The 23,600-nt window shown below is 50.9% G+C and overlaps 2 protein-coding genes across 3 annotated transcripts; one reads left to right on the top strand and one right to left on the bottom strand.

Moving 5' to 3' along the window:
• Nucleotides 1-361: 361 nt before the first annotated feature.
• HCN3 (hyperpolarization activated cyclic nucleotide gated potassium channel 3) lies at nt 362-11,682 on the top strand (the record flags this gene model as incomplete). 2 transcript variants are annotated; one of them, XM_080915407.1, is made up of 8 exons in its annotated part: nt 362-636; nt 6,373-6,802; nt 7,779-7,940; nt 8,334-8,552; nt 8,903-9,049; nt 9,323-9,563; nt 10,415-10,579; nt 10,979-11,682. In XM_080915407.1, the coding sequence occupies 8 exons, from the start codon at nt 362-364 to the stop codon at nt 11,680-11,682; spliced, it is 2,343 nt and encodes a 780-aa protein (XP_080771533.1). The 2 variants fall into 2 exon arrangements, with proteins under 2 accessions (XP_080771533.1, XP_080771534.1); XM_080915408.1 differs by lacking the exon at nt 8,334-8,552.
• Nucleotides 11,683-13,729: 2,047 nt separating this feature from the next.
• PKLR (pyruvate kinase L/R) lies at nt 13,730-22,816 on the bottom strand (the record flags this gene model as incomplete). The annotated part of the gene is made up of 11 exons (XM_080915319.1): nt 13,730-13,836; nt 14,326-14,507; nt 15,868-16,034; nt 16,130-16,282; nt 16,502-16,652; nt 16,766-17,036; nt 17,343-17,529; nt 17,674-17,805; nt 17,903-17,994; nt 21,615-21,797; nt 22,717-22,816. 11 exons carry the CDS (start codon nt 22,814-22,816, stop codon nt 13,730-13,732), a joined length of 1,725 nt encoding a protein of 574 aa, XP_080771445.1.
• Between the last annotated feature and the right edge of the window lie 784 nt (nt 22,817-23,600).

Here is a 23,600-nt window from a genome sequence, read left to right as displayed (position 1 = left end):
GCATATGCCCTAGTGAGTTTCCCGCCTCTAGAAGCAAGCCGCGCGCACCCCCCACCACACACACACACACACACACACACACACACACAGACACACACACACAGTCACACAGTCCCCCGGGTCCCCTAAGCCACGCCCTCTTGGGAAGTGTGGGCAGCAGTTGGGCCGGCGGCCCGCCCCGCCCGGTCTCCCGCAGCCCTGGCCAGGGGGCGCAGCGCCCGCACGTCTGTCGCCTGCACACGCCCCCTGCGCCCGGGGCGCACGCGGGTCTGAGCTCCCCTGCCTGGGCTGCGCTCCCAGGGACCTGCGCGCCCGCCATGGCCGTGGACCGGTTGGGAAGGCCCTACGAGTGAGGGCAGTCATGGAGGAGGAGGCGCGGCCGGCGGCGGGGGACGGCGAAGCGGCGACACCTGCACGCGAGACGCCTCCTGCGGCTCCCGCCCAGGCCCGCGCGGCCTCAGGTGGGGTGCCGGAGTCTGCGTCCGAGCCGAAGAGGCGGCAGCTCGGGACGCTGCTGCAGCCGACCGTCAACAAGTTCTCTCTTCGGGTCTTCGGCAGCCATAAAGCGGTGGAAATCGAGCAGGAGAGGGTGAAGTCCGCCGGGGCCTGGATCATCCACCCCTACAGCGACTTCCGGTACGGGGGGCTCAACGAGGAAAGCGAGGGACACTAGTGCTACCAGCCGGGTAGAGCTGCAGAGTCACCTCCTCCAACCCAGCCTGGGAATTCCTAGGCGGGTTTCCCCGAGGTCCTCTGTTTTGTCAGGGTAAGGGAAACATAAGGGATAGCAATCAGGTAATCTCCAGGGGCTTGGTGCACCCAGTGCAGGAATCCCATGGACCACAGAGAGTATTGGAGTTTGGAAACCTTGCCTTTTTTTTTCAATACTGTTTTCTGGGGGTGTGGGAAATTATATCATACCCCAAAGCTGGGAGACGTAAGGAAAAAGCTTAGTTCCGCTCTCTACCACGCTTTACCCACACACTTGCCCAATTCAGCAGAACAAATCAGGGACACTGAAGTACTAGAGACTCTGGGAACGCTGGAAAGGGACAGGGGTCATTCGGGTCCTCAGCTCTGTTTGCTGTCCGTGGTGCTGAAGGCGGAATGCGGCGGGGCGGGGCGGGTACTCAGAAAGATTGGGGAGGAAAGCAGGGGCTGGGCCACCGCCCAGGTGTTTCCCTCAGAAAAGAGACAGAGAGTGGGGATGTAGCCATTTCACAGTCCCCTTCAGGCTGTACGCCTACATCAAGGTCGCTAGGGGACAAAATCAACCCTGTCCTTGGGGACGGTGAAGGACGGCTTTCAGTTGAAGAACCGAGGTGTGTCTTTGGAGCCTGGGAGCACAATCGGAGGCCCAGACAGTATCTTCCATCCTCAAACATTCACTCCCTGCAAATATTCCTCCAGTTCCCGTTGTTCTCTCCAGTCCTTTTTAATTCTTCACTTTCACCTACCATCCATCCTCCAGCAGATAGATACCCTCCCCTCCCCCAGTTCACCCTCAGACATATCCCCAGAAGCCATATCCCCCTCAGAGTTCTGTTGCTTCACAATCCTCTACCACATCACCCGCTGGGCTTGTGACTGCCTGTGAGTCAGGCTGTGAAGATGCTCTGATGGCGGGGCCAACCTTTCCTCCTCTCTCCCAGTGTCTCTAAGTGCAAGATTTCCCCTCTGCAGCTGTGGAAGGGGAGGAAGAAACATCAGGGGTTTGTTGCTGAGCAAAAGCATTCAAGTCCGAGGGGTGTTCAGGGATGGGTCTGGACTTGAGAACTAAGAAGCTTTATTTGAGATTGAGAGGATTGATTTTTGTAATCAGAAGGGACTGTGTTTGGAACTTATGCTGGGATTAGCCCTGTGTGCTCCAGTGGGCTTGTTTGTTTGTTTGCTTTGTATTTTTCTCTGAGTGTTGTTCCCTGCTTCCCTCCTGATCTCATATCTACACAGTTTCCTCTGAGGTAAAGTACCTCATCCTTGCCCATCTCAGTGTGGGCAGGCAGCCTGGAGGAGGGAAGGGGTGCACAGCTCAAGCCCTGCTGCCTTGGGGTCTCCCAGGGAGTCCTATACACACAGCCATCTGAGGTGCTGTGGAGGGGGATGGACATCCCTGAAAGGCCTCGGCCTTTAGATAAGTGCAGGGCAGCCTCTTCCCATGTCCAACCCCCACCGTGGACGGCAGTTCCCCACCTACAGAAAAACAGCATCCCTGTTCTAGCCATGTTGGAGAACAGGAATGGAGTGGGGATGATAGAGAAGGGTAAGACAGCCTAGACAGAAATAGAGACCTGGAGATAGAACGAGAATTTTCAAAAAGCTGGAGATAAAGAGTGGATGTGCCATGACAGCTACTGCTTCTTTTTCTTCCTAAGATTTATTTATTTTATATATGTGAGTACACAGTAGCTGTCTTCAGACACACCAGAAGAGGGCATCAGATCTCATTACAGATGATTGTGAGCCACCATGTGGTTGCTGGGACTTGAACTCAGGACCTCTAGTTTTAGAAAATTACAAAACAATCTTGGTGCCAGTATGTGTGTTTGTATCATATTTATCTATTTGGGTTTTTGTGTGTGTGTGTGTTTGCATGTCAGTGTATATGCAGCTGTGTTCACGTTTACTTTTTGAAAAAATTGATTTATTTTATGTGCATGAATATTTGCCTGCACATAAGTCTGTATATTGTGTGAATGCAGTGACTGAGGAGTAGGTGAGAGCCTGGCACTGGAACTACAGATGATTGTGAACTGGTGTGTGGGCACTGAACCTGGGACTTCTGCAAGAGCAGCAGGTGCCTTTCACCACTGAGCCAGCCCTCCAGTCTGTGTGCATGTGGTCCTTTGTTTGTTTGTTTTGTTGTGTTGTGTTTGAGACAGGGTTTCTCTGTGTAGCCCTGGCTGTCCTAGAACTCACTCTGTAGACCAGGCTGGCCTTGAACTCAGAGATCCGCCTGCCTCTGCCTCCCAAGTGCTGAGATCAAAGGGTTACACAGCCACCACCCGGCTTAATCTTACAGTCTTCTCTCAAATCCACTATTCTTACCTTTCACATGTGGATGAAATGTTCTAGGAATTGAAGCTAGAGCCTCAAACATGCTAGGTACACGCTTTACCACTGAACAGTCCTACAGTCTAGATTCTGATTAGATTATAAGCCTGACTATCTAAGTTCAGTTACTGGGACCCACATGGTGGAAGGGAAGAACTGATCCCTACAAGTTGTCCTCTGACCTTCATATGTGTGCTGTGGCATGAACACATGGACACACGGACACGCGCTCGTGCGCACATGCTAATACATCATTATGTCTTTGACTTCCTCATTCTCTGTGGGTAAGGAAGAAGGAGAATCTCTGCGCTTTTTTTATTTTTAAACTTTGATTTTCTTTTTCTGCTCGCTTTCCTTTTTTCCTTTGTTTAGAAGAAGACTTTGGGTTTCTAGTTAATTTGCCTCCTTGGTTCTTTGGGCCATCATTTTTTTTGCCTCTTGAGTCTAACTTGTAAATAAAGAAAATAGTATGAAACAGTAAAAATAATCTTGCCATAAAGTAAAGATAAATAGAGAGGGGCTGATCTATCTAGCGGAGCAGCTAAAGGTGTTTGCTGCACCAAGTGGTATCTGAATTCAGTCCCTGGAGGAGAGGATAGAGCTCACAGGTCACACTCTGACCTGCACATGCACCACATGGATGGACATACATACACACTAAATAGTAGTAGTAGCAGCAGTAGTAGTAAAAATTAAAAATAAGTAAAATTGAAAGCCTTTAAAAAGTTTTACCACTTTTCTTGAGTCCATTTTTGGAACTTTGTATATACACGGAATCATCTGATTTACATCCCTCTGTCTCTTGCTTCTTTTGCTCAGTGCGGGGGGGGGGGGGGAATGTGAGGTTCAGGGGCTGGAGAGATAGCTCAGTGCTGACGGCACTCTCTGCTCACTCCTGCTGACTAGTGTTCCTGGTACTGGAAGGTACTCTTGCATGCTCCTAGAGGAGAAAGGTAACCAGCAGCCCCGCTACAAACTCTGGGAGCTACATGATGACCTACCTGTGTGACACCTTGGTGCAAAAGCAGCACTAAAGTTGTGGATGTAGCCGTCAACTACGTGATTGGTTAGATTTCAGGCTTACTCCGAGAGATGCCACCCGTGCCTGACACTGCTTAGAAGCCAAGAACCTGAGACTAGGTAGGCCATGGAACTATGAGAAAACCAAAGACTGTCGTTCTGCTAAGGGAATGTAGCAATGAAATAACCCCATGCACACCCAGCTACACCCATTGCCTTAGTCATAGTTCTATTGCTGTGAAGAGAAGCCATGGCCAAGGCAGCTTATAAAAGAAAGCGTTTAATTGGGGGCTGGCTTACAGTTTCAGAGACTTAGTCCATTATCATCACAGCAGGGAGCATGGCACAGAAGCAGAGGCTGAAAGCTGCATCCTGTTTCACTGGCTGAAAGACCGAAAAAGAAGCTGGGCCTGGTGTGGGGTTTTGAAACTTTAAAGTCCACATTTAGTGACCCACTTCCTTCAACAAGGACTTACCTACTTGGAGACAAGACCACACCTCCTAAAGACCACATCCCCTAATCCTAATCCTTTCAAGCTCTTCTATTCCCTAGCAGCTAAGCCTTCAGGCATATGAACCTGTGGGGGCCACTTTTATTCAGATCACTACACTCATTGATCAGTATCTTGCTCAGCCATCTTCAGAAAAGCTTCCTCCTGCAATAGTTGGGAGCAAACAGAGACCCACAGCTGGTGGGTATATTATGTAGACAGTGAGAGACCTTGAAACTCTCAGTCCTAAATGGCACATCTCCCATCACATGCCTCCCCATCAGGACTCAGGGAACTGTGCAAAAGAGGAAACAGAAAGATCATTAGAGCCGGTGGGGATGGAAAAACAAGGCCTTCTAGATGCAAGAAGACACACATGATCGCAGAGACTTTGGCAGCATGCATGAATACGCACAGGTTTAAGCCAGATGAGGTACCAGCATTGATAGGAAAAGTGAGCACAAGTCTGCATCCCTAAGCCAGAAGCAATCTTCACTTGACAATCTCTCAAAAAGGGGGTAGGGAAGGGAGATTCTCCAGTGATGTGTCACCGAGTATGCAAACTTTAGAAACATGTGACAGGCCACATGTCAGCAGCAGATACCTGACACAAAATGTTATTATTTATTTTATGTATATGAGTACACTGTAGCTGTCTTCAGACACACCAGAAGAGGGCATTGGATCCCATTACAGGTGGTTGTGAGCCACCATGTGGTTGCTGGGAATTGAACTCAGGACCTCTTAACCACTGATCCATCTCTCCAGCCCCTCTTGTGCTTGTTCTTTGGTACTTTTTTCCCCTGCTTGCTTGTTTTGTCCTATTTTTGTTTGTTTGTGTGTTTGCTTAGTTGCCTGTTTAGCTCTTCTTTTTAAAAAAAAAGATGTATTCATTTTATGTATTTGAGTACACTGTAGCTGTCTTCAGACACACCAGAAGAGGGCATAAGATCCCATTACAGATGGTTGTGAACCACCATGTGGTTGCTGGGAATTGAACTCAGGTCCTCTGAAAGAGCAGCCAGTGCTTTTTACTGATGAGGTCTGTCTCCAGCCATCTCCATTTTCTACTGGTGGACATTTTTTTTTTTTTTTCAAGTTTAATCCCGCTACAGACATTACTGGTTATATTTCCTGGAGTGTATGTTCCCATTATATAGTGGGTCGGTTTGCTACTGCTTGTATCCTATAGATAAAACTGGTTCCTCAAGGTGTGGTTTGCCCCTCTCCCGCCTCTATGAGCAGATGCTCATGTATTCAAGTGAGGCCCTGCCTCCCCAGTTTAACCGGTCAACAAAAGGTTACAGCCCGTGATTGGGCAGTGGAGGGAGTTAGGTGGGACTGAAGGTTTCTGAGGAGGTTGCAGTGGGGAAGAGAGAGATGATGGACAGAGAGGAGGAAGCCACATGGACCAGAACTGCATGGGCAGGAGAAACAGCAAGTAACAAGGGACTTTATGTAGCTGGGGAATAAACTAGAATAACTCAAGGTCCTCCCAGTCTAGGCATTTGGCTTATAAATAAAATATCTGGACCATGTGTCTTTTATAGGGGCTCAATACACCACTAATTCCAACAACCCCATTGGGTGTTTATACACAAGGGAACAGAGTTTCACAGAGTGTAAATATGGACACCTATTAACTAATACTCTTTTCCCGAATAGTGATTCCAGTTTTCGCTCTCGGTAGGTTTAAATGACGTTTTTGTGCTTTTGTGATCCCGGCCACTCTTGGCTGTCACAGACTACCTTCTGACACTCGAGATGCAGGAGTGTGACACAATCTTGCTCTATTCCATGTCCACTTTAGGTTCTACTGGGACCTGACCATGCTGCTTTTGATGGTGGGGAACCTCATAGTATTGCCTGTGGGTATCACGTTCTTCAAGGAGGAGAACTCTCCACCCTGGATCGTCTTCAATGTCCTTTCCGACACTTTCTTCCTGCTGGATCTGGTGCTCAACTTCCGAACTGGCATCGTGGTGGAGGAAGGTGCCGAGATCCTGCTGGCGCCAAGGGCCATCCGGACTCGTTACCTGCGCACCTGGTTCCTGGTTGACCTGATCTCCTCCATCCCTGTGGATTACATCTTCCTAGTGGTGGAGCTGGAGCCGCGACTAGACGCCGAGGTCTACAAAACAGCACGGGCCCTGCGCATCGTTCGATTCACCAAGATCCTGAGCCTGCTGCGGCTGCTCCGCCTCTCCCGCCTCATCCGATACATACACCAGTGGGAGGAGGTGGGGTGGGGAGGTGGGCAGGGGGCTTATCATAATACTCAGAAAGATGCTATGGGTGGAATTCCTGGAGATTCTATGGGATGGGGAAGGTGCCTGAGGCTTCCAAGCCTGAATTCTTTGCAAAGTTAGTGGGAGAGCAGCAGGAACAGGAGGGTCAGGGAAACAGGCCTGTGGTAAGGGTCTTACAGAGTGGTGGGCATAGTCTTGAGGTTTGCTGATTCTTGACTGGAGCATTGGATATGAATAGGCGGCGCCTCTTCTGGCAGCAGGGTTTGGTGGCTCAGCATACACTCTGCTGTCTTATCCGTTCTGACCGTTACCCAGCTCTCTTTATTTTGACATAGGACCTTACTACATTGCTCATGTTGGGGCCTGGAGAGATGGCTCAGCAGTTAAGAGCGCTGGGTGCTCTTTCAGAGGATCCAAATTTCCAGCACTTACATCCTGGCTTACAACTGGCTGTAACTCCATTTCGAAGAGATCACACACCCTCTGGCCTCTAAGAGCACCAACGTGCATATGATACACAGATATATGTGTAGGAAAAACACCCATATTCATAATTTTTTTTAAGACAGGGTATCTCTATGTAGACCTGACTGTCCTGGAGCTCTCTATGCAGATCAGGTTGGCCTTGATTTCCTGCCTCTGCTTCCTGAGTGCTGGAATTAAAGGCACGCACCACTATACCTAGCTCAAAAAACAAAACAAAACAAAACTTTTTTTTTTTTAATATTCGAAAGGAAAAGAATGTTGCCTAGGCTAGCCTTCAACTTCTGATCCTCCTGCCTCAGCTTTCCTCGTAGCTAGGATTACTGGCACTTGACACCAGGCCAGTATATTTTTATTTTTATTTTAATCCAGAGATACTGGGAAAGGGAGAGAGGGTGTCAAGGGGAATTTGCAACGCTGGGACTGGAAGGGGGCCAGCAGGGAAGGGTTCCGGTCCATAGCAGTGTTTCCTCGGACTCCTTAGATCTTTCACATGACCTACGACCTGGCCAGTGCGGTGGTCCGCATCTTCAACCTCATTGGAATGATGTTGCTGCTGTGTCACTGGGATGGCTGTCTGCAGTTCCTGGTCCCCATGCTGCAGGACTTCCCTTCCGACTGCTGGGTCTCCATGAACCGCATGGTGGTGAGAAGCCCCCCAGCTCTAGTACTCTTAGGCCTATAAAGGGCTCTTCTGCCTGGGGATAACCATAGGGAGCAGAAGGTAGGAGGCGATCCAGGAAGAAGGCAGAAGGAGATGGGATTGGGGGCAGAGAAGGGTAAGAAACCCAGGCAGAGGAAGTGCGTGTGTGTTAGAGGGAGCAGGCAAAGAAGAAACCCTAGGCAAAAACAAGGGTCCCCACCAACAGAAGAAACCCCCTTTGCTTTGGGGACTTCACTCACCAAACAGGTGACTGCTGAGAGGAAGACCTGAGGGAGAAGGGGTACGCAGAGACCCGAAAGGGAGCAAAGGGGGGCAGGTAGAGAATGAGACTCGGAGGGGCCCAAGCCCTGTTCTGCAACATACTCTGCCCCCCAGAACCACTCGTGGGGCCGCCAGTATTCCCACGCCCTGTTCAAGGCCATGAGTCACATGCTGTGCATTGGCTATGGGCAGCAGGCACCGGTAGGCATGCCTGACGTTTGGCTAACCATGCTCAGCATGATCGTGGGGGCCACCTGCTATGCCATGTTCATCGGCCACGCCACTGCCCTCATCCAGTCCCTGGACTCTTCCCGGCGACAGTACCAGGAGAAGGTCAGCAGGGACAAGAGAGGGGCGGGGCGGGCTCGGAGAAGTGTTGGAGACTGTGTTCTGATGGGCCCCTATGTCCTTTCCTGCCTTGTATCCATATTTGTCCGGTATACCTGTGTGAAATACATCTGTGACTGTCCCTATTGTCTGTCCTTGGACCACCCCTTCCCTCGTCCACATTTGGGTTTTTCTGTAACTACATAATCCTCCCTGTATCCACCATTATCCACATATCCCTTGTGGTTCTGTGTATACCACGTTTATCATTGGTCCTGCACACCCCACCCCCATTGTTTTGGCCCCACGTCTCCACATCCTTTTCCTACTGGCAACTGGTGTCGTCGCCTCTCCAGTACAAGCAGGTGGAGCAGTACATGTCCTTCCACAAGCTGCCGGCGGACACACGGCAGCGCATCCATGAGTACTACGAGCATCGCTACCAGGGCAAGATGTTTGATGAGGAGAGCATTCTGGGGGAGCTGAGCGAGCCGCTTCGGGAGGTGGGGCCGAGCTGGACCTTGTGGGAAGGGCTCTTCTCCGATCTGGGCTTTAGGATGTGCTGCCTGGGTTACGAAGGAGTGGTTATCGCATGCTCCTGTGGGAGGGAAGTCTTGAAAACAGGTTCTCAGGAGGCTCCCACACTGGTTGTAGCGTCCCCATCCATTGACCAGTCCTGAGAGGGTGGATGGCTTTTCTGGAGACAGATGAGCTAGGGGGGGGGGGATCTTCCAGTAGGGGGCGGAGCCTGTCTGATAGCCTCCTCTCATGTCCAGGAGATTATTAACTTCACCTGCCGGGGCCTGGTGGCCCACATGCCGCTGTTTGCTCATGCTGACCCCAGCTTCGTCACCGCAGTACTCACCAAGCTCCGCTTTGAGGTCTTCCAACCCGGGGATCTGGTGGTGCGTGAGGGCTCCGTGGGCAGGAAGATGTACTTCATCCAGCACGGGCTGCTCAGTGTGCTGGCACGGGGCGCCCGGGACACTCGCCTCACTGATGGATCCTACTTTGGGGGTCAGCAGGCCTCTGGGAAGGTGGGGGGGGTCACGAACATGGTCCAGACTGCGGTTGTTTCCTAGAATCAGGGCCCCACCCGTTGATGTTACAAAGATCACAGAACAACCCTTACCCAAACCTTCTCACTGAGTCTGATCCAGGCCTGAAGTTCTATTTTGTTTTATTTTCTGAGACTGAGTTTATTATATAGCTCTGGATGTCCTGGAACTCACTATTTAGACCAGGCTGGCCTTGAACTCACAGACATCCACCTGCCTCTGCTTTCCAAAGCTGGGATTAAAAGCATGCACCACCACACATGTAGGATTATTAATGACAAAATGCAAGGATCCCATGAATTGAGGGAAAGCAGGGGATGACTCAGGGCCATCCCACAGACCTTAAGCTTTGTGAAGCTGTCTGGAAACCCAGGCTGTGGCTTTGGAAGAAGTGCAGCCAGCTGCTGCACAAAGTGACTTGAGGCTCATGCAACCTGCTAGCCACCTAAGCATCCCCACCTGCAAGTATGGGTTTCACTCTGTGTCTGTTTAGCCTGCTTTTCTCCTCCGTGTCAGGAGTAGGGTCCATGCTCTGGGACAGAGCGCTAAGACTGGGGTTGGAGTTGTGCATAGAGTAACTGAGAACATCTGGGGCTGGCGCATCTGTTTGTCTGAAGAGAATAAAAAGCAGCCTTCCAGATGTGCAGGAATGGAGACAGTGCTTAGAGCAGTTAGGGACCTTACGCCAGGTAATCATTCATTCTCTCAAGCATACAGATGAATCTGAGGGTGCTAGGTTAGCTGCTGCAGGCTTACTGGGGGGAAAGCTCCGGGGATGGGGGGGCTCTGAGCCTCTTCCCCCTTTTGCAGAGATCTGCCTGCTGACTCGAGGTCGGAGAACGGCCAGTGTAAGGGCTGATACCTATTGTCGCCTCTACTCGCTCAGCGTGGACCACTTCAATGCGGTGCTTGAGGAGTTCCCAATGATGCGCAGGGCTTTTGAGACTGTGGCCATGGACCGTCTTCGGCGCATCGGTGAGGCCTGTCTACTCTGTCTGTTCAGTGTCCTGGTTGGGCTTCATCTCATTTTTGTAGCGAGGCGCTTAGCCACGGTGTTTTGTCTCCACATCCCAACCCACCCAACCTACCCAGTCCCAGCACGCTCCAGGAGGATGCTGTCAGCACTGTTGCTCAGTAGTCTTACCCCTAGAAAGAAATAGCCATGGAGCTGTCTCCCCAAACCCTCATTCCCCGTGTCCTCTTGGGTACCAGTCCTTAACCTCACCATTTTTGATTGATACCACCTTCCAGCTTCCATAGCCAAGCATTCCCTCAGTATGTCTGAGTTCCCATCACCTACCCCTCACACTGTGGTTATCCAGCCTCCATTTTAGATTCCCTTTCCTAACTCCTTGGTCCTGGGACAACTTGTAGGCAAAAAGAATTCGATATTGCAGCGGAAACGCTCTGAGCCGAGTCCAGGCAGCAGCAGCGGTGGCGTCATGGAGCAGCATTTGGTACAGCACGACAGAGACATGGCTCGCGGTATTCGGGGCCTGGCTCCTGGCTCGGGAGCTCGACTCAGTGGCAAGCCAGTGCTGTGGGAACCACTGGTGCACGCGCCTCTGCAGGCAGCTGCTGTGACCTCCAACGTGGCCATAGCCTTGACTCACCAGCGAGGCCCTCTGCCCCTCTCCCCTGATTCTCCTGCCACCCTCCTGGCTAGATCTGCTAGACGCTCAGCAGGCTCCCCAGCCTCCCCACTGGTGCCTGTTCGAGCAGGTCCTCTGCTGGCCCGGGGACCCTGGGCGTCCACTTCTCGCCTGCCTGCCCCGCCTGCCCGAACCCTCCATGCCAGCCTATCCCGGACAGGGCGTTCCCAGGTGTCTCTGTTGGGCCCTCCCCCAGGAGGAGGTGGGCGGAGGCTAGGACCTCGGGGCCGCCCACTCTCCGCCTCTCAACCCTCTCTGCCTCAGCGAGCAACAGGGGATGGCTCTCCAAGGCGCAAAGGTTCTGGAAGTGAGCGCCTGCCCCCGTCGGGGCTTCTGGCCAAGCCTCCAGGGACAGTCCAGCCACCCAGGTCATCAGTGCCTGAGCCAGTTACCCCCAGAGGTCCCCAAATTTCTGCCAACATGTGAAATCCTAGATTACACTGGCCTTAGCTACTGGCACGCAGTAATGGGTGCCTGAGGGTTAGACGCCCCTTGGGGAAGGCTGTGGGGATCTAACATACTGCCCTTTACAACCACAAAGCTGTTCTCTGTGTCCTCAGCTCAAAGCAGCTGCAGCCTGTTAATCCTAATCACATACCCATTCGTCATAGGTGCCTACTACGTTCAAGGCATTGTGCTAGGTACTGTGTAACCACTGCCAAGTAGAAGTGACTCAAAGCCCTTTAACAAAGGGGGTCCCCAGGCCACGGTCCTGCCAGGTGCAGACCTGTGCCCACAGCCCTGCCTTTATTAAGCACAAGTACCTGCTGCTTCCATCACTGCCAAGTAACTAGATGGCTGTCTCCCTGTGAGCGACCCTGCAGGCTGTGTGCCCAGTGTGTCTGTCCTATCTTCCCATCCCCTTTGTCGTAGCCGGGGACTGTCAAATTATCTAGTACAGCCAACAGATGTCTAGGGCACTGGGTGTGAGCATCTTCCCTGTCACTCGTGCGCGGCCCTCCTGGTCTAGGGCAAGTGAGAACTGGCGTCTGTCCACTGTAGTCTGCCCTCTGCAGCTCCCGTGTGGAAGTGCTGCCTTTGTGAACTAGAAGCTGCTCTTCACTGTGCTCCCTGCCTCAATGGTGTGGCCCCTAAAGCTAAGGGACACTTAGCACCCCCTTACTTACTGTGCCAGCCTAGCTCCCCCCAGGTAGGGGGCAAGGGGCTGAACCCTCATGTGACCTTTTCTCTTTCCCTCTGTCTCATTGATTCAAGTCACTAAGTTTATTTATTCATTTGCTAATTTGACTTATTGGCTTTATTACTCATTCCTCTGTCCTCCCCACCTTCTGGTAGGGGGCTGGGGGGGACATCTTTGTGGTCCTTGCACACTGCCACCAGCAGCATAACTCGCTGTGTTGAGGTAGTGGAAAGGGGGGGCAGCAGGAGGAAATGGGGGGCAGCAGGAGGGAAGGGGGGCAGCAGGAAGACTGCACTTTTTTTTTCCATCTGGGTTTACTGTTGGTGCAGAAGAGGGGTCCTGGAGTATTCAAATCTAGGAGGGAAGGCCAACAGCCCCTCCATTTCTCAGGGACAAGAGGAATCCCTGCCCACCTGCTCTGTCCCCCTTCAGAAGTACACTGCAGCAGTGACAGATGGGGCCAGGACTGTCTCCTTGGGTGGGGAGATTCTGGGATTCTTTGCCTATGGTAGTTGTTTTTATAATTGCACCTAAACAGTTGGGTTTAGAAAGAAAACATTCATTTTTGCTTCTAATCTGCATGTGGGAGTGAAGTGGTCACGGAAGAATTTCTGGATCATCTGGCCCAGCAGAGCAGTGAGCAGAACAGCCAGATTAGTGGCTTTTAAGCTCAGCTCCACGGTTCGTAGAGTCAGAAGGAAAATAAGACTACCTAAAGTCCAGCTGCTCCCTCATGCCTGTAGTCCCTGCCCTTAGGAGGGCCAGGCAGGAGGATTTCCAGGAGTTTGAGGCTAGTCCAATCTATACAGTGAGATCTTGTATTAAAAAAAAAAAAAAAAAAAAAAAAAAAAAAAAAGGCAGCCTGGCTTTTCCAGTACCCATCTGCCCCAGCCTTCCCTAAAGCGTGGAGCTCTGCTCCTCGAAGGAGTATTCTGCCCTGACTTGAGGCCATCAAGAGATGACACTTTGCTAGGGAACTGGTCATGAGGGGTTACATCAGAGAACAGAGTGTTTTTAAATGATGGTTGTATGGAAATTGGACAAGATCACCCTGTTTCCACTCCCCCGTTCTTAATAATCATGGCCCGGGGGAGGAATCGAATTAACCAGCTGTGCTGGGATTAAAGGCTCAGGGCATCTTATAGTCCAGCTGAGCGGATTGAGATGGGGATATACCAGTGACTCGGCTGTGTGGCCAGGGCATAGTTGGACACAGACATTCGGGGCCTGTGTGAAGCCCAGGAACGGGGCTGGATAGCAGATGTAGGACTATGGGAGGGGTGTGGGTTGAAAGAAATGGGGTACAACTAGGTCAGCAAGGGGCGAGGCATTTCAGGATATGCTCAGCACCCGCATAATGTTGGTATAGCCGGAGCCAGGTCGCCAGCCTGTCACCACAATCACCAGATCACCAACACGAAGGAAGCCACGGAGCTTTCCTGGTGGGGGAAAAAGGTAATAGTTATTGAAGAACCTAGGTCAGCCATTACTATCGACTACCTCAAGGCTACCCTATGGGGGAAGGGGAAACTGAGGCAGTGGTTTGTCAGGATGTATGTAGAGGGATGCGGTGTACTGTTTTTAAGCATTAAACCTTTGCATCCATGGGGCTACACTAATGGGTCAAGGACAGGTTTAGCTGCGACAACTATAAATTAAAATTTAGTTCTAGCTCTTCTGGCTTTGTCCCCCCCCCCCCACCGCTCTACTAGGTGGTGGAACACAGCAGCAGGGACTTCTCAGAGGTCCTGTCCTTACTCCTTTACTCTCAGCTCCCCCCACACCCAGCTTAGAGTCTAAGACACATCCATCTATCCATCTTTAGTGATTCCTAAAAAAAAAAAAAAAACCTCTTGGACCAGTGAGTACAGGCAGAGCTTTTGAGTCAGGGCAAGAAGACAAGCTGAGGAGCAGAAAGCAAGGCTCACCACATTCGATGCCAAATTGGACCCTTCGATCCACATCATCTGCCCAGACGGCCTCTGGAGGCTCACGGTAGAGCAGGGGGAAGACTCCTCGGGACAGGTGGACCTGTCTGGCGGCCTGGGCAGAGCGAGTCACAGCAATGACAGCTGCCCGAGGTCGGTATCGAGATAGAAGCTGAGCTGAGCTGTGCAGGGAAGAGAAGGTTAGCTCCGAGTGTTGACCCAAGAAATGAGTTCGAGTTACGGTTCCGGGTGTCACCAACAAACCATGTGGCCCTGGTTTATACTTCTCTGATCTTTGTCTTTCTCAGTATTAAGAATGGAGCGCCATGCTGAAGAAGAGATGGCTCAGCCGCTAAGAGCACATGCTGGGTGAAGTTTACAACACCAGTGCTACGGTGGCTAGCAATGGTTTTTAAGTCCAGTTGCAGGGGCGCTAACATCCTCTTTCTGGTTTTCACCGGCACCAGACATGCAAATGGTGCTCAGACATTCAAGCAGGCTAAGTGTCAATCCATGTTAAAAATAATAACACAAATGTAAAACCCGGGCTAGATGCCTGGATTCTAAGAGCTCTTGCTGCTCTTTCAGAGGAGCTGAGTTGGTTCCCAGCTCCCACATCAAATCCCTTACAACTGCCTGTAGCTCCAGCTCTAGAGGGTCCAACACACCTGCTTCTGCTCTTAGGACTGCACACACACACACACACACACAAATAACAAATCCTCAAAAAAATTAGAGGGCTAGAGAGACAGCTCAGTGGTTAGAACACTGACTGCTCCTCTAGAGGTCCTGAGTTCAAATCCCGGCAACCACATGGTGGCTCACAACCATCTGTAATGGGATCTGATGCCCTCTTCTGGTGTGTCTGGAGATAACTACAGTGTACTCATAGATAATAAATCAATTTTTTAAAATTATAAATGTAAAACCAACCAGGCATGATGACATGCCCATAATCCCAGCCCTGGGGATAGAGACTGAAGTGCCAGGCCAGCCAGAACTAATGAGTCCCTATTTCAGAAAAATCCTACCAAACAAACAAAAAGGTAAAACTGTCCAGAAGACGTATGTTTATGTCATTCTCAACCTCCGTAGGATGCTTAACCACCTAATGTCTTTCGTTAATCCTCACAACCCCATGATTGTGAGGGAACAAATGGAAAACTCACGCAGACCCACGGAACCAGAGGTGGCTTGTGAGGCCCTAGCAAGTTACTTAGGGTCCTACTACCAAGTTTGAGAGAAAAAATCCTCAGCGTTTGGGCTTACTGGGCTTTTCAGCAACACCTCAACCCAGCAAAGACCTCACAACCCCAGGTCTTCAAATGCCCTAAGGCCAAAGTGCTTGGGTTATCATCTGCTGAGTCCCTGGGGCTCTCTGGCTCTGGTTCTAGAGCATCCAAGAGCAGCCTCTCCAAGCCTCTAGCGTCCGAGGCTATCTCTTTTCTTACCCTAAAGCTATCTCTTTTTAAAAAAAAAAAAAAAATCACCCACTTTGTCAGCCACCCCTGCCCAAAGCCCTATTTCCAATACGTTTCTCACCGGCCAGTCTTCGTCAGCACAATGATAGCTGCCGCACAGCACTTGAAGGCAGCCTCCACGGCTCCAATCGCCGTGACCTCAGTTGGGTCACGGCTCAGCGGCGCTGCCCGGCGTAGCTCCTCAAACAGCTGGCGGTGGTACACAGCGGCCTCTGCCTCCCGCGCAATCTGCAGACACCCGTAGGCCAGGCTGAGTAGCGTCAATGGGGTTCCAGAGGGGTCTGTGTCCCTGACCCATCAGCTTTTCAGAAGTGAGTTCCTACCGCATGTTGCATTTTTACAGCCTCCACGGGGAAACTGCCCTTGGCGGTCTCCCCAGACAGCATGATGCAGTCAGCCCCATCCAGCACCGCATTGGCCACATCGCTGGTCTCTGCCCGAGTTGGTCGAGCCTTAGTGATCATGCTCTCCAGCATCTGAGTGACACCACGGATGTCAAAGCTGTAGAAGTCACATTCTGATTGGGGACCCTGCCCACGCTATTTCTCCGGCCCCTGCACTCTTAGAATACCAGGGTCACAGTGAGACACTGGAAGCTCATGTCATCATCATTTGTGACCAGACACCAGACAGCAACGTGTAGATCTAAGGTTTCTCGGCACCATTAAAGCCCAGCCCAAGGGGTCGCTCCAGACCTGTGTGGCGCAAACGACAGGCTTGCCGGCCAGGTTGCAGCGTCCAATCATCATCTTCTGAGCCAGGAAAACCTTCTCGGCCGGGATCTCAATGCCCAGGTCACCCCGTGCCACCATGATACCGTCACTCACTTCTAGAATTTCATCAAACCTGGGTGGTTGGAGGGATCCAGGCTAGGGCAGAGCCAGGAGATGCTGGGAGAGAGCATACAGAAAAGGGGCAAAGAGACATAGAGGGCTGATGGGCCAAAGACCAAGCCTCACTTCTTCACGCCTTCATGGTTCTCGATTTTGCTGATAATTTTGATGCCCTGTCCTTTCGGCCCCAGGGCAGCCCGGACTGCTACCACGTCGCTGGCTTTCCGTACAAAGGAGGCAAAGATGATGTCCACATCATGCTCTACCCCAAAGCGCAGATCCAAAATATCTTGCTCAGACAGCCCAGGCAGGTCCACCTCAGCATTTGGCAAGTTCACACCCTTCCTGCTGCCCAAGATACCACCGTGTTCCACTTCGGTCACCAGTCCCTCTGGGCCTGCAGGTATAGAGAGAGCCAGTGTCTGTCAAAGCTGATCCTTGATATAGACACTGCAGATAAGTGTGGGTCCTCAACAAATCGGGACTTCTGGGCCCTTCACCCACTCCACACACACAAAGAAGAGGCATCAAATGCCCAGCCCCAACCCATGATGACATTGGGGACCACTTAGGACAGGTGGGGAAGCAGGCACCGCTAGGGGAAGGTGTGGGTGGTGTAGAGCTGATGGAACATAGAAACCAAAAGGAAGAGAAAGTGCCCCGTCTTGGGAGCGCCTCATAAGATCAGGATGCATTTCTGTACCGATTTTCTGCACCACTAAAGAGATGAGCCCGTCGTCAATGTAGATGCGGCCCCCCACTGCAACGACCCGGGTGATATTGTGGTAGTCGACCCACACAGTCTTTGCATTGCCCTTTGTCCGGAACTTCGGGTCCACCGTCACTAGTACCTGTGAACCCTTCACAATTTCCACTTCCGACTCCGGACCCTGGAGGGGGGGTGGGGTAGGCAGAGGCCTGAGTTTCGCAGGTGGGCCCTGACAGGGTAGGACCCGCGCTGACCCTCTCTCCTGCTTCAGGAACCATTCACACCCCTCCAGGTCTCAGACAGCGCGAACCCAAAGTCTTCTCACCCCCTGCAGGACTCCGGTTCGTATCTCGGGCCCCTTGGTGTCCAGGGCAATGGCCACAGGCCTGTAGCTGAGTGGACAGGTCGCGAAGCTCTCAGCTGCCTCCCGGATGTTGGCGATGGATTCTGCATGGTACTAACAGGGGGAGAGAGATCAAAATCAGGATTTTATAAGGCAAGGTGGACAGGACTTGGGGCATTCTCCAGCTCCACCCTCCATGACGTCCCCACACCTCATGGGAGCCATGGGAGAAGTTGAGTCGTGCAATGTTCATCCCTGCCTTGATCATCTCCTTGAGACGGTCCACAGAACGTGATGCCGGCCCTGGAACCAGAAAGTCCACTGAGAAGGTCCTCCCAAACCTGACAGCCAAACCCATTTGCAACATCAGAGAGACTCCCCCAACCAGAAGTCCTTCGAAGTTTCTTTACTCGCAAACTCTTATTTTCCCCCACTCCAACCAGTATACACCCCCTTGGGAAGGCAGCTTGTGGGATGTCTAATCTCAGCCAGGCCTTAGGTACCTTTGTTAGCAAGTGACCTGACATTACGTGCCACACTGTAGAGGTTACTGTAGGTTGTGAAGGGTCAGAACACAAGGCAAGTCACAGAGACACTTTGAAAGCTGAGACAGATGACAGAGCTGAGATCTGTCCCGGTCTCCACCCACGTGGGCCTGCAGCCGCAGCAGCAGAGTTTGATATGTACTTCTCTCCCTCCTCTTCCCTGGCCACTGGGTTTTTTCTGCCCTGGAGATGGAGGCCAGGGCCTCCTACATGGAGCTACACCCACCCTTTATTTCCTATCAGTCCGTCTCCAGTAACCCAGGCTAGCCTTGGATTTGCTCTGCTTCTGAGGATAACCTCCTTGGGCTTGGTTCTTCTGGCCTCACCTCCCCTAAGCTACAGTTAAGGTGCTCTACTATGCCCAGTTTATGTAGCACTTGGGGCCGAGCACAGGGCTTCATGTCCACTAGGCAATTATTCTACCAATCGAGCTATATACCCTCTCTCTCTCTCTCTCTCTCTCTCTCTCTCTCTCTATCTATCTATCTTTTTTCTAGTGTGTGTGGTCAAATCTACCTTGTGGGTTTCAGAAATTGAACTCAGGTCATCCAGCTCCATGACAAGACTATCTGCTGAGCCATGACGTGTGGGGACTGGTGCGTGTTCGTGTGTGTGTGTGTGTGTGTGTGTGTGTGTGTGTGTGTGTGTCGTGTATGGTGTGTATTGTATATGTGTGTGATGTGTGTCTGTGTGGTACATGTGTGCGATGTGTGAGTGGTATGCATGTTGTATATGTGTTGTATGTATTGTGTAGTGTGTGTGCAGGATATGTGTATATACAGTACATGTGTGTAATGTGTGAGTGGTATGTGTGGTGTATGTGTATGGTACATGTGTGCACATGTGATATGTGTGGTTCGTGTGTATTGGTGTGTAGTGGCGTGTGTCTGTCTGGTCCTCAACTCTCTTTTGTACTTTTACTCCTCTGGGATCTCAACTATCCTTATTCTTGGAAGACCATCTATGTGCAGATGACACCTTTCCTTTTTCTTATTTATTTTTAAGATAAGAGTCTTTGTTTAGCCCACATTGGCCTCAAATTTACATCAGTCCTCAGATACCGGTTTCTCTAGTGTGGAAATTACAGGCAGGAGCCACCACACTTGTTAATTTCTATTTCTTTATTCATTTAAGACAGAGTTTCTCTGTGTAGCTGTGGCTGTCCTGGAACTCACTTTGTAGACCAGGCTGGCCTTGAACTCCCTTCCAAGTGGCACATACCTTTAATCCCATGCCCCAGCCTCCCAAGTGCTGAAAAGTGTGAGTCACCACTGCCCGACCACTGATCTCTATTCTAAATCTCCACCGCTCTCCTAATCCTAGAGCTAAGTATCTGACTCCTTATTGTCCTCGGATGTTGAGTTTGTGACTCCCATGCCTCATCAATTCATCAGGAAATGCCTCAACCTGCAAAAACTGCATTTAGAATGTGCCACTCCTTACAGCTACAGTGTACAGTGTAAATAAAATAAACAAATCTTTAAAGAAGAAAAGATGTGAATCCCCGTGGTAGAGTCCTTGCCTGAATCCAATTTCATCCCCACTCTCACCCCCTCCTGGCCCTCCCCTCCCTCACTCTACGCGCATGCTCCTCTCGCCTTCCCTTGGATCAGGGTATTGGCTTTCCTTTACCTGGCCTTCTCGGCCCCCACATATCTGCAGAGCTCTTTCTAACCCCCCCCCCCCCGTTCTTGCTGTCTTCTTTGTTTTCTCCTTTTCCTCCTCTTCTCCCTTCTCCTCTTTCCCTTCTTCTTATTTCTCCTCTACCTCATCCTCTTCCTCCTCTCCTTTTTCCTCTTTCTCCTCCTGTTCCCCCCTCCTCCTTCATTTATTTATTTTTTTATTTTCAGAGTGTCCTGTAGTCTAGAGTGACCTTGAACTTGATACATAGCTGATGATGATCCTGAAACTCTGGCCCTCCTGCCAGTACCGCCCAGTGCTGGGATTATAGGCATGCCCCAGCCCATGTGATGACCGGGCTTCCCTCAGGGAAGGCAACCCTCTACCAACTGGCTACATCTCCCGCTGCTGTGGGTGTTGTTTGTGAAACAGGATTTCATGTTGTAGCCCCATCTGGCCTCAACCTCTCAGCAATCCTTCCTAGGCACTCAGAGTGTGGGGGTTCCATATGGGAACCCAGCACCAGTCCCACTGTCCTTCACTCTTGCTGCCCTGGTCCCTGTTTAGGATCACGGTCTTCCTCCTGCTTTCACACTTTATATCCAATGTCACCTCCCGTTACTTACGACTTTCTAACATACAGAAGTAGCTTTTATTGTCTTTTTTATTTTTTTACTTTTTAAGATGTATTTATTGTATATATGAGTACACTGTAGCTGTCCTCAGACACACCAGAAGAGGGCATCAGATCCCATTACAGATGGCTGTGAGCCACCATGTGGTTGCTGGGAATTGAACTCAGGACCTCTGCAAGAGCAGTCAGTGCTCTTAACCACTTAGCCACCTCTCCAGCCCTTTTTATTGTCTTTTGAAACAAGGTGTTTTTTTTTTTTTTTTTTTTTTTTTTTTTTTTTTTTTTTTTTTTTTATGTAGCCCTGGCTGTCCTAGAACTTGCTATGTAGACGAGGCTAGCCTCAAACTCACAGAGATCTACTTGCCTCTGCTTTCAAAACGCTGGGCTTTAAAGCTTGGGCCACCACAACTGACGCTGAATTACAACATTTTAATAGATTATTGTTTAGTATTTATTGTCCCACCTGCTAGACTGCCCTTCCCTGTTTATTTACTGGTCTACTCCCAATTCCAAGCCTTGTCTTCCAGTTCTCAGCAGGCGTTTGTTAAGCTGGGCGTGGTATCACACACCTACAATCTCACCAGGCTAATATAATGTGGGCTATAAGCTTCAAACTCTCCAAGGCTACCTGTCTCAAAAACCCAGCCTCACGTGGTGCAAGGTGGCACATGCCTTTACTCCCAGCCCAGCACTAAGAAGGCAAAGGTAGGTGGATCTCTGAATTTGAGGCCTGCTCAACAGCCATAGCTAAAACATAGAAAGACCCTGTCTCAAAAAAATAAAACAAAACAAAACAAGGGCTGGAGAGGTAGCTCAGTGGTTAAGAGCACCGACTGCTCTTCCAGAGGTCCTGAGTTCAAATCCCAGCAACCACATGGTGGCTCACAACCATCTGTAATGGGATCTGATGCCCTCTTCTGGTGTGTCTGAAGACAGCTACAGTGTGCTTATATATAATAAATAAATCTTTAAAACAAACAAACAAAAAACCCAACCCCCCCCATTCCCATGAAAATGTCACAAATATGTACAGAATGAATGACCTCGACATAGATAGCGAAGTAAGGACACGTCTGAGCCATGCAGGCAGCCCTCAGTGGCTTCCAGGGGTTGGCTGGTCTTACCGATGGTGGCAATGATGCTGGTGCTACGAGCAGCCACAGGCTCGGAGTCGATATCCAGAAGGCAGAGATGTTCCAGGAAGGTGTCTGCCATAGCTGCAGGCAGTTGCTGCTTCTGGAAGAAGGCGGTGCCCAGCTCCTGGGTCAGTTGGGCCACACTAGCACGTCGAAGGTATCCTGCTGGCCCTGTGGTAGATGGGAGTTCAGGGTCTTGTACAGACACCTGCCTGTCGTCCACGTGTTTCCTGTCAGTGCACCCTGTGTGCATTCAGCTCTCCAGTTTGGGTGAGGCCTTCTGAGTACCATAGGCATTACTTTGTTTAGTCTCCAGGGTCCTATAGACCAGGCTGTTAGGCGTGCTCTATCCCAATTTTACAAGGAAAAAGACCCGAGAAAGAAAATACATTGTCTAAGAAAAATGCATCCTCCGAGTAAGATGATTCAAATCTGGGTCTAGTTCCAAGATTAAGTCTTTACTATCCCAGCTCCAGAGACTCTCCCCCACGCCAGACCACTGCAGCCCCTGCAACCCCAGCACTCCCAGAGGCCTCCTTCAAACCAGCATCTCATTATCCAGTCCTGGGAACTCTCAGTTACTTTCCCCAATTTTCTTGTTTACTTCCTTCCAGCTCCAGGCAATCCTCTGGCTTCCCCGCTCCCCTCCCCTCCCGGTCCCCTCCACCCATCCAACTGCTCTATCCTGTAGCCTGACTCAGCCCAGCTCAGAAGAAGCACCTTCCATGCTGCTGCTGTACCTGCTGTGTCTGTGGGTCTGCTTTATACCGTGCCTTAGTCAGTGGAATGAGGCCTGGCTCAGATGAAATCAGTCCCGGTTAAAGTATAACCAGCTAACATCTCTCTCGCCAGGGGAAGCCTTGTACACTGGGGGCCAGAGTCCAGGAGCCACGGGAGTGCCCCGTGGTGTCCATGCTTCTAGATCCCCTTTGGCCTGTCTGCAGAGCCTGGATCAAAGGCTCAAATCAGGTCTGTATTTAACAGAGGTGAGACTGAAATGGGCATCCTTCCCCCCCAAAGCCTCCACTCCGCAACGCTGACTCTACCCTAATTCTCCTCTCTATTCAGTGGTTTCCCTTCCTCTTCTTACCTCCTGGAGCCCCACTTAAGGCAGACTTTGCTAAGTCTTTCTGGGACCTAAAGATCCACGGCCAGAGCTGCTGGGGTAGAGAGTTCTCTTGGACAGACATGCTTCCAAAGTGTGGGACTGGGGCTGCAAGAACCACAGACTGGGAGGAGAGTGTACCCTAACTGCTGGTCTTATCTGAGGGAGCCAGAGAATAGAAAAGGGCACACCCAGGAGGCACCCCCATCCCCACACAGAGTCCCTTCTCTGAGGACTGCCGGTTGTCAGGGCCCCCACTTCTTCCCTTCTCCTAGGTCACCCTTTTTTCCTGATCAACTGTTAGTTCATTCACACCATCAGCTTCAACAGAGAGATTGGTAGATCACCAATGATATAATATTTGATCGCCCTTCCTCTTTGTATTTTATTGAAAAGAATCTTGAGTATATTCTCAGAGCAAGAAGGTGGGGACTAGATTGTGGAAAAGAGGAAGGAACCCTTTGATAGTTCAAAGTTAGAAGGTCTCTCAGTTTCTCGCACACGTCCCTCTGTGAATCCAAAGATGAAACCATGAACATTTCTAGACACTAAGTAATAAACTTGTTTAGATGGTTGTTGGCCAACCACATTGATAAACAGGGAAGCCTGAGCACACGGGAATCTCTTCAGCCATCGCAGGGACATCTCACCTAACCCACTGTTTACCACGGCACCAGGGAGAATGACCTTGCCTTGCTGAACACCATGAAGGCAAACTGCAGTCCTGCTACCGAAAGTCCCTCTAACTACCCCCAACAGACCACCGGTACTTACTGCTTTCTGTCGAATCCCAGATGGCCCTATGGTGGCAATTCTCCTGACCCCACTCCAGGTGACTTTGCAAGTTCAGCAAAGTTGGTAAAACAGTG

Source organism: Micromys minutus (assembly GCF_963924665.1).
Source record: "Micromys minutus genome assembly, chromosome: 4".
NCBI lineage: Eukaryota > Metazoa > Chordata > Mammalia > Rodentia > Muridae > Micromys > Micromys minutus.
Note: the sequence above shows the minus strand (reverse complement) of the source record. Positions and strands in the feature narration are given on the sequence as shown.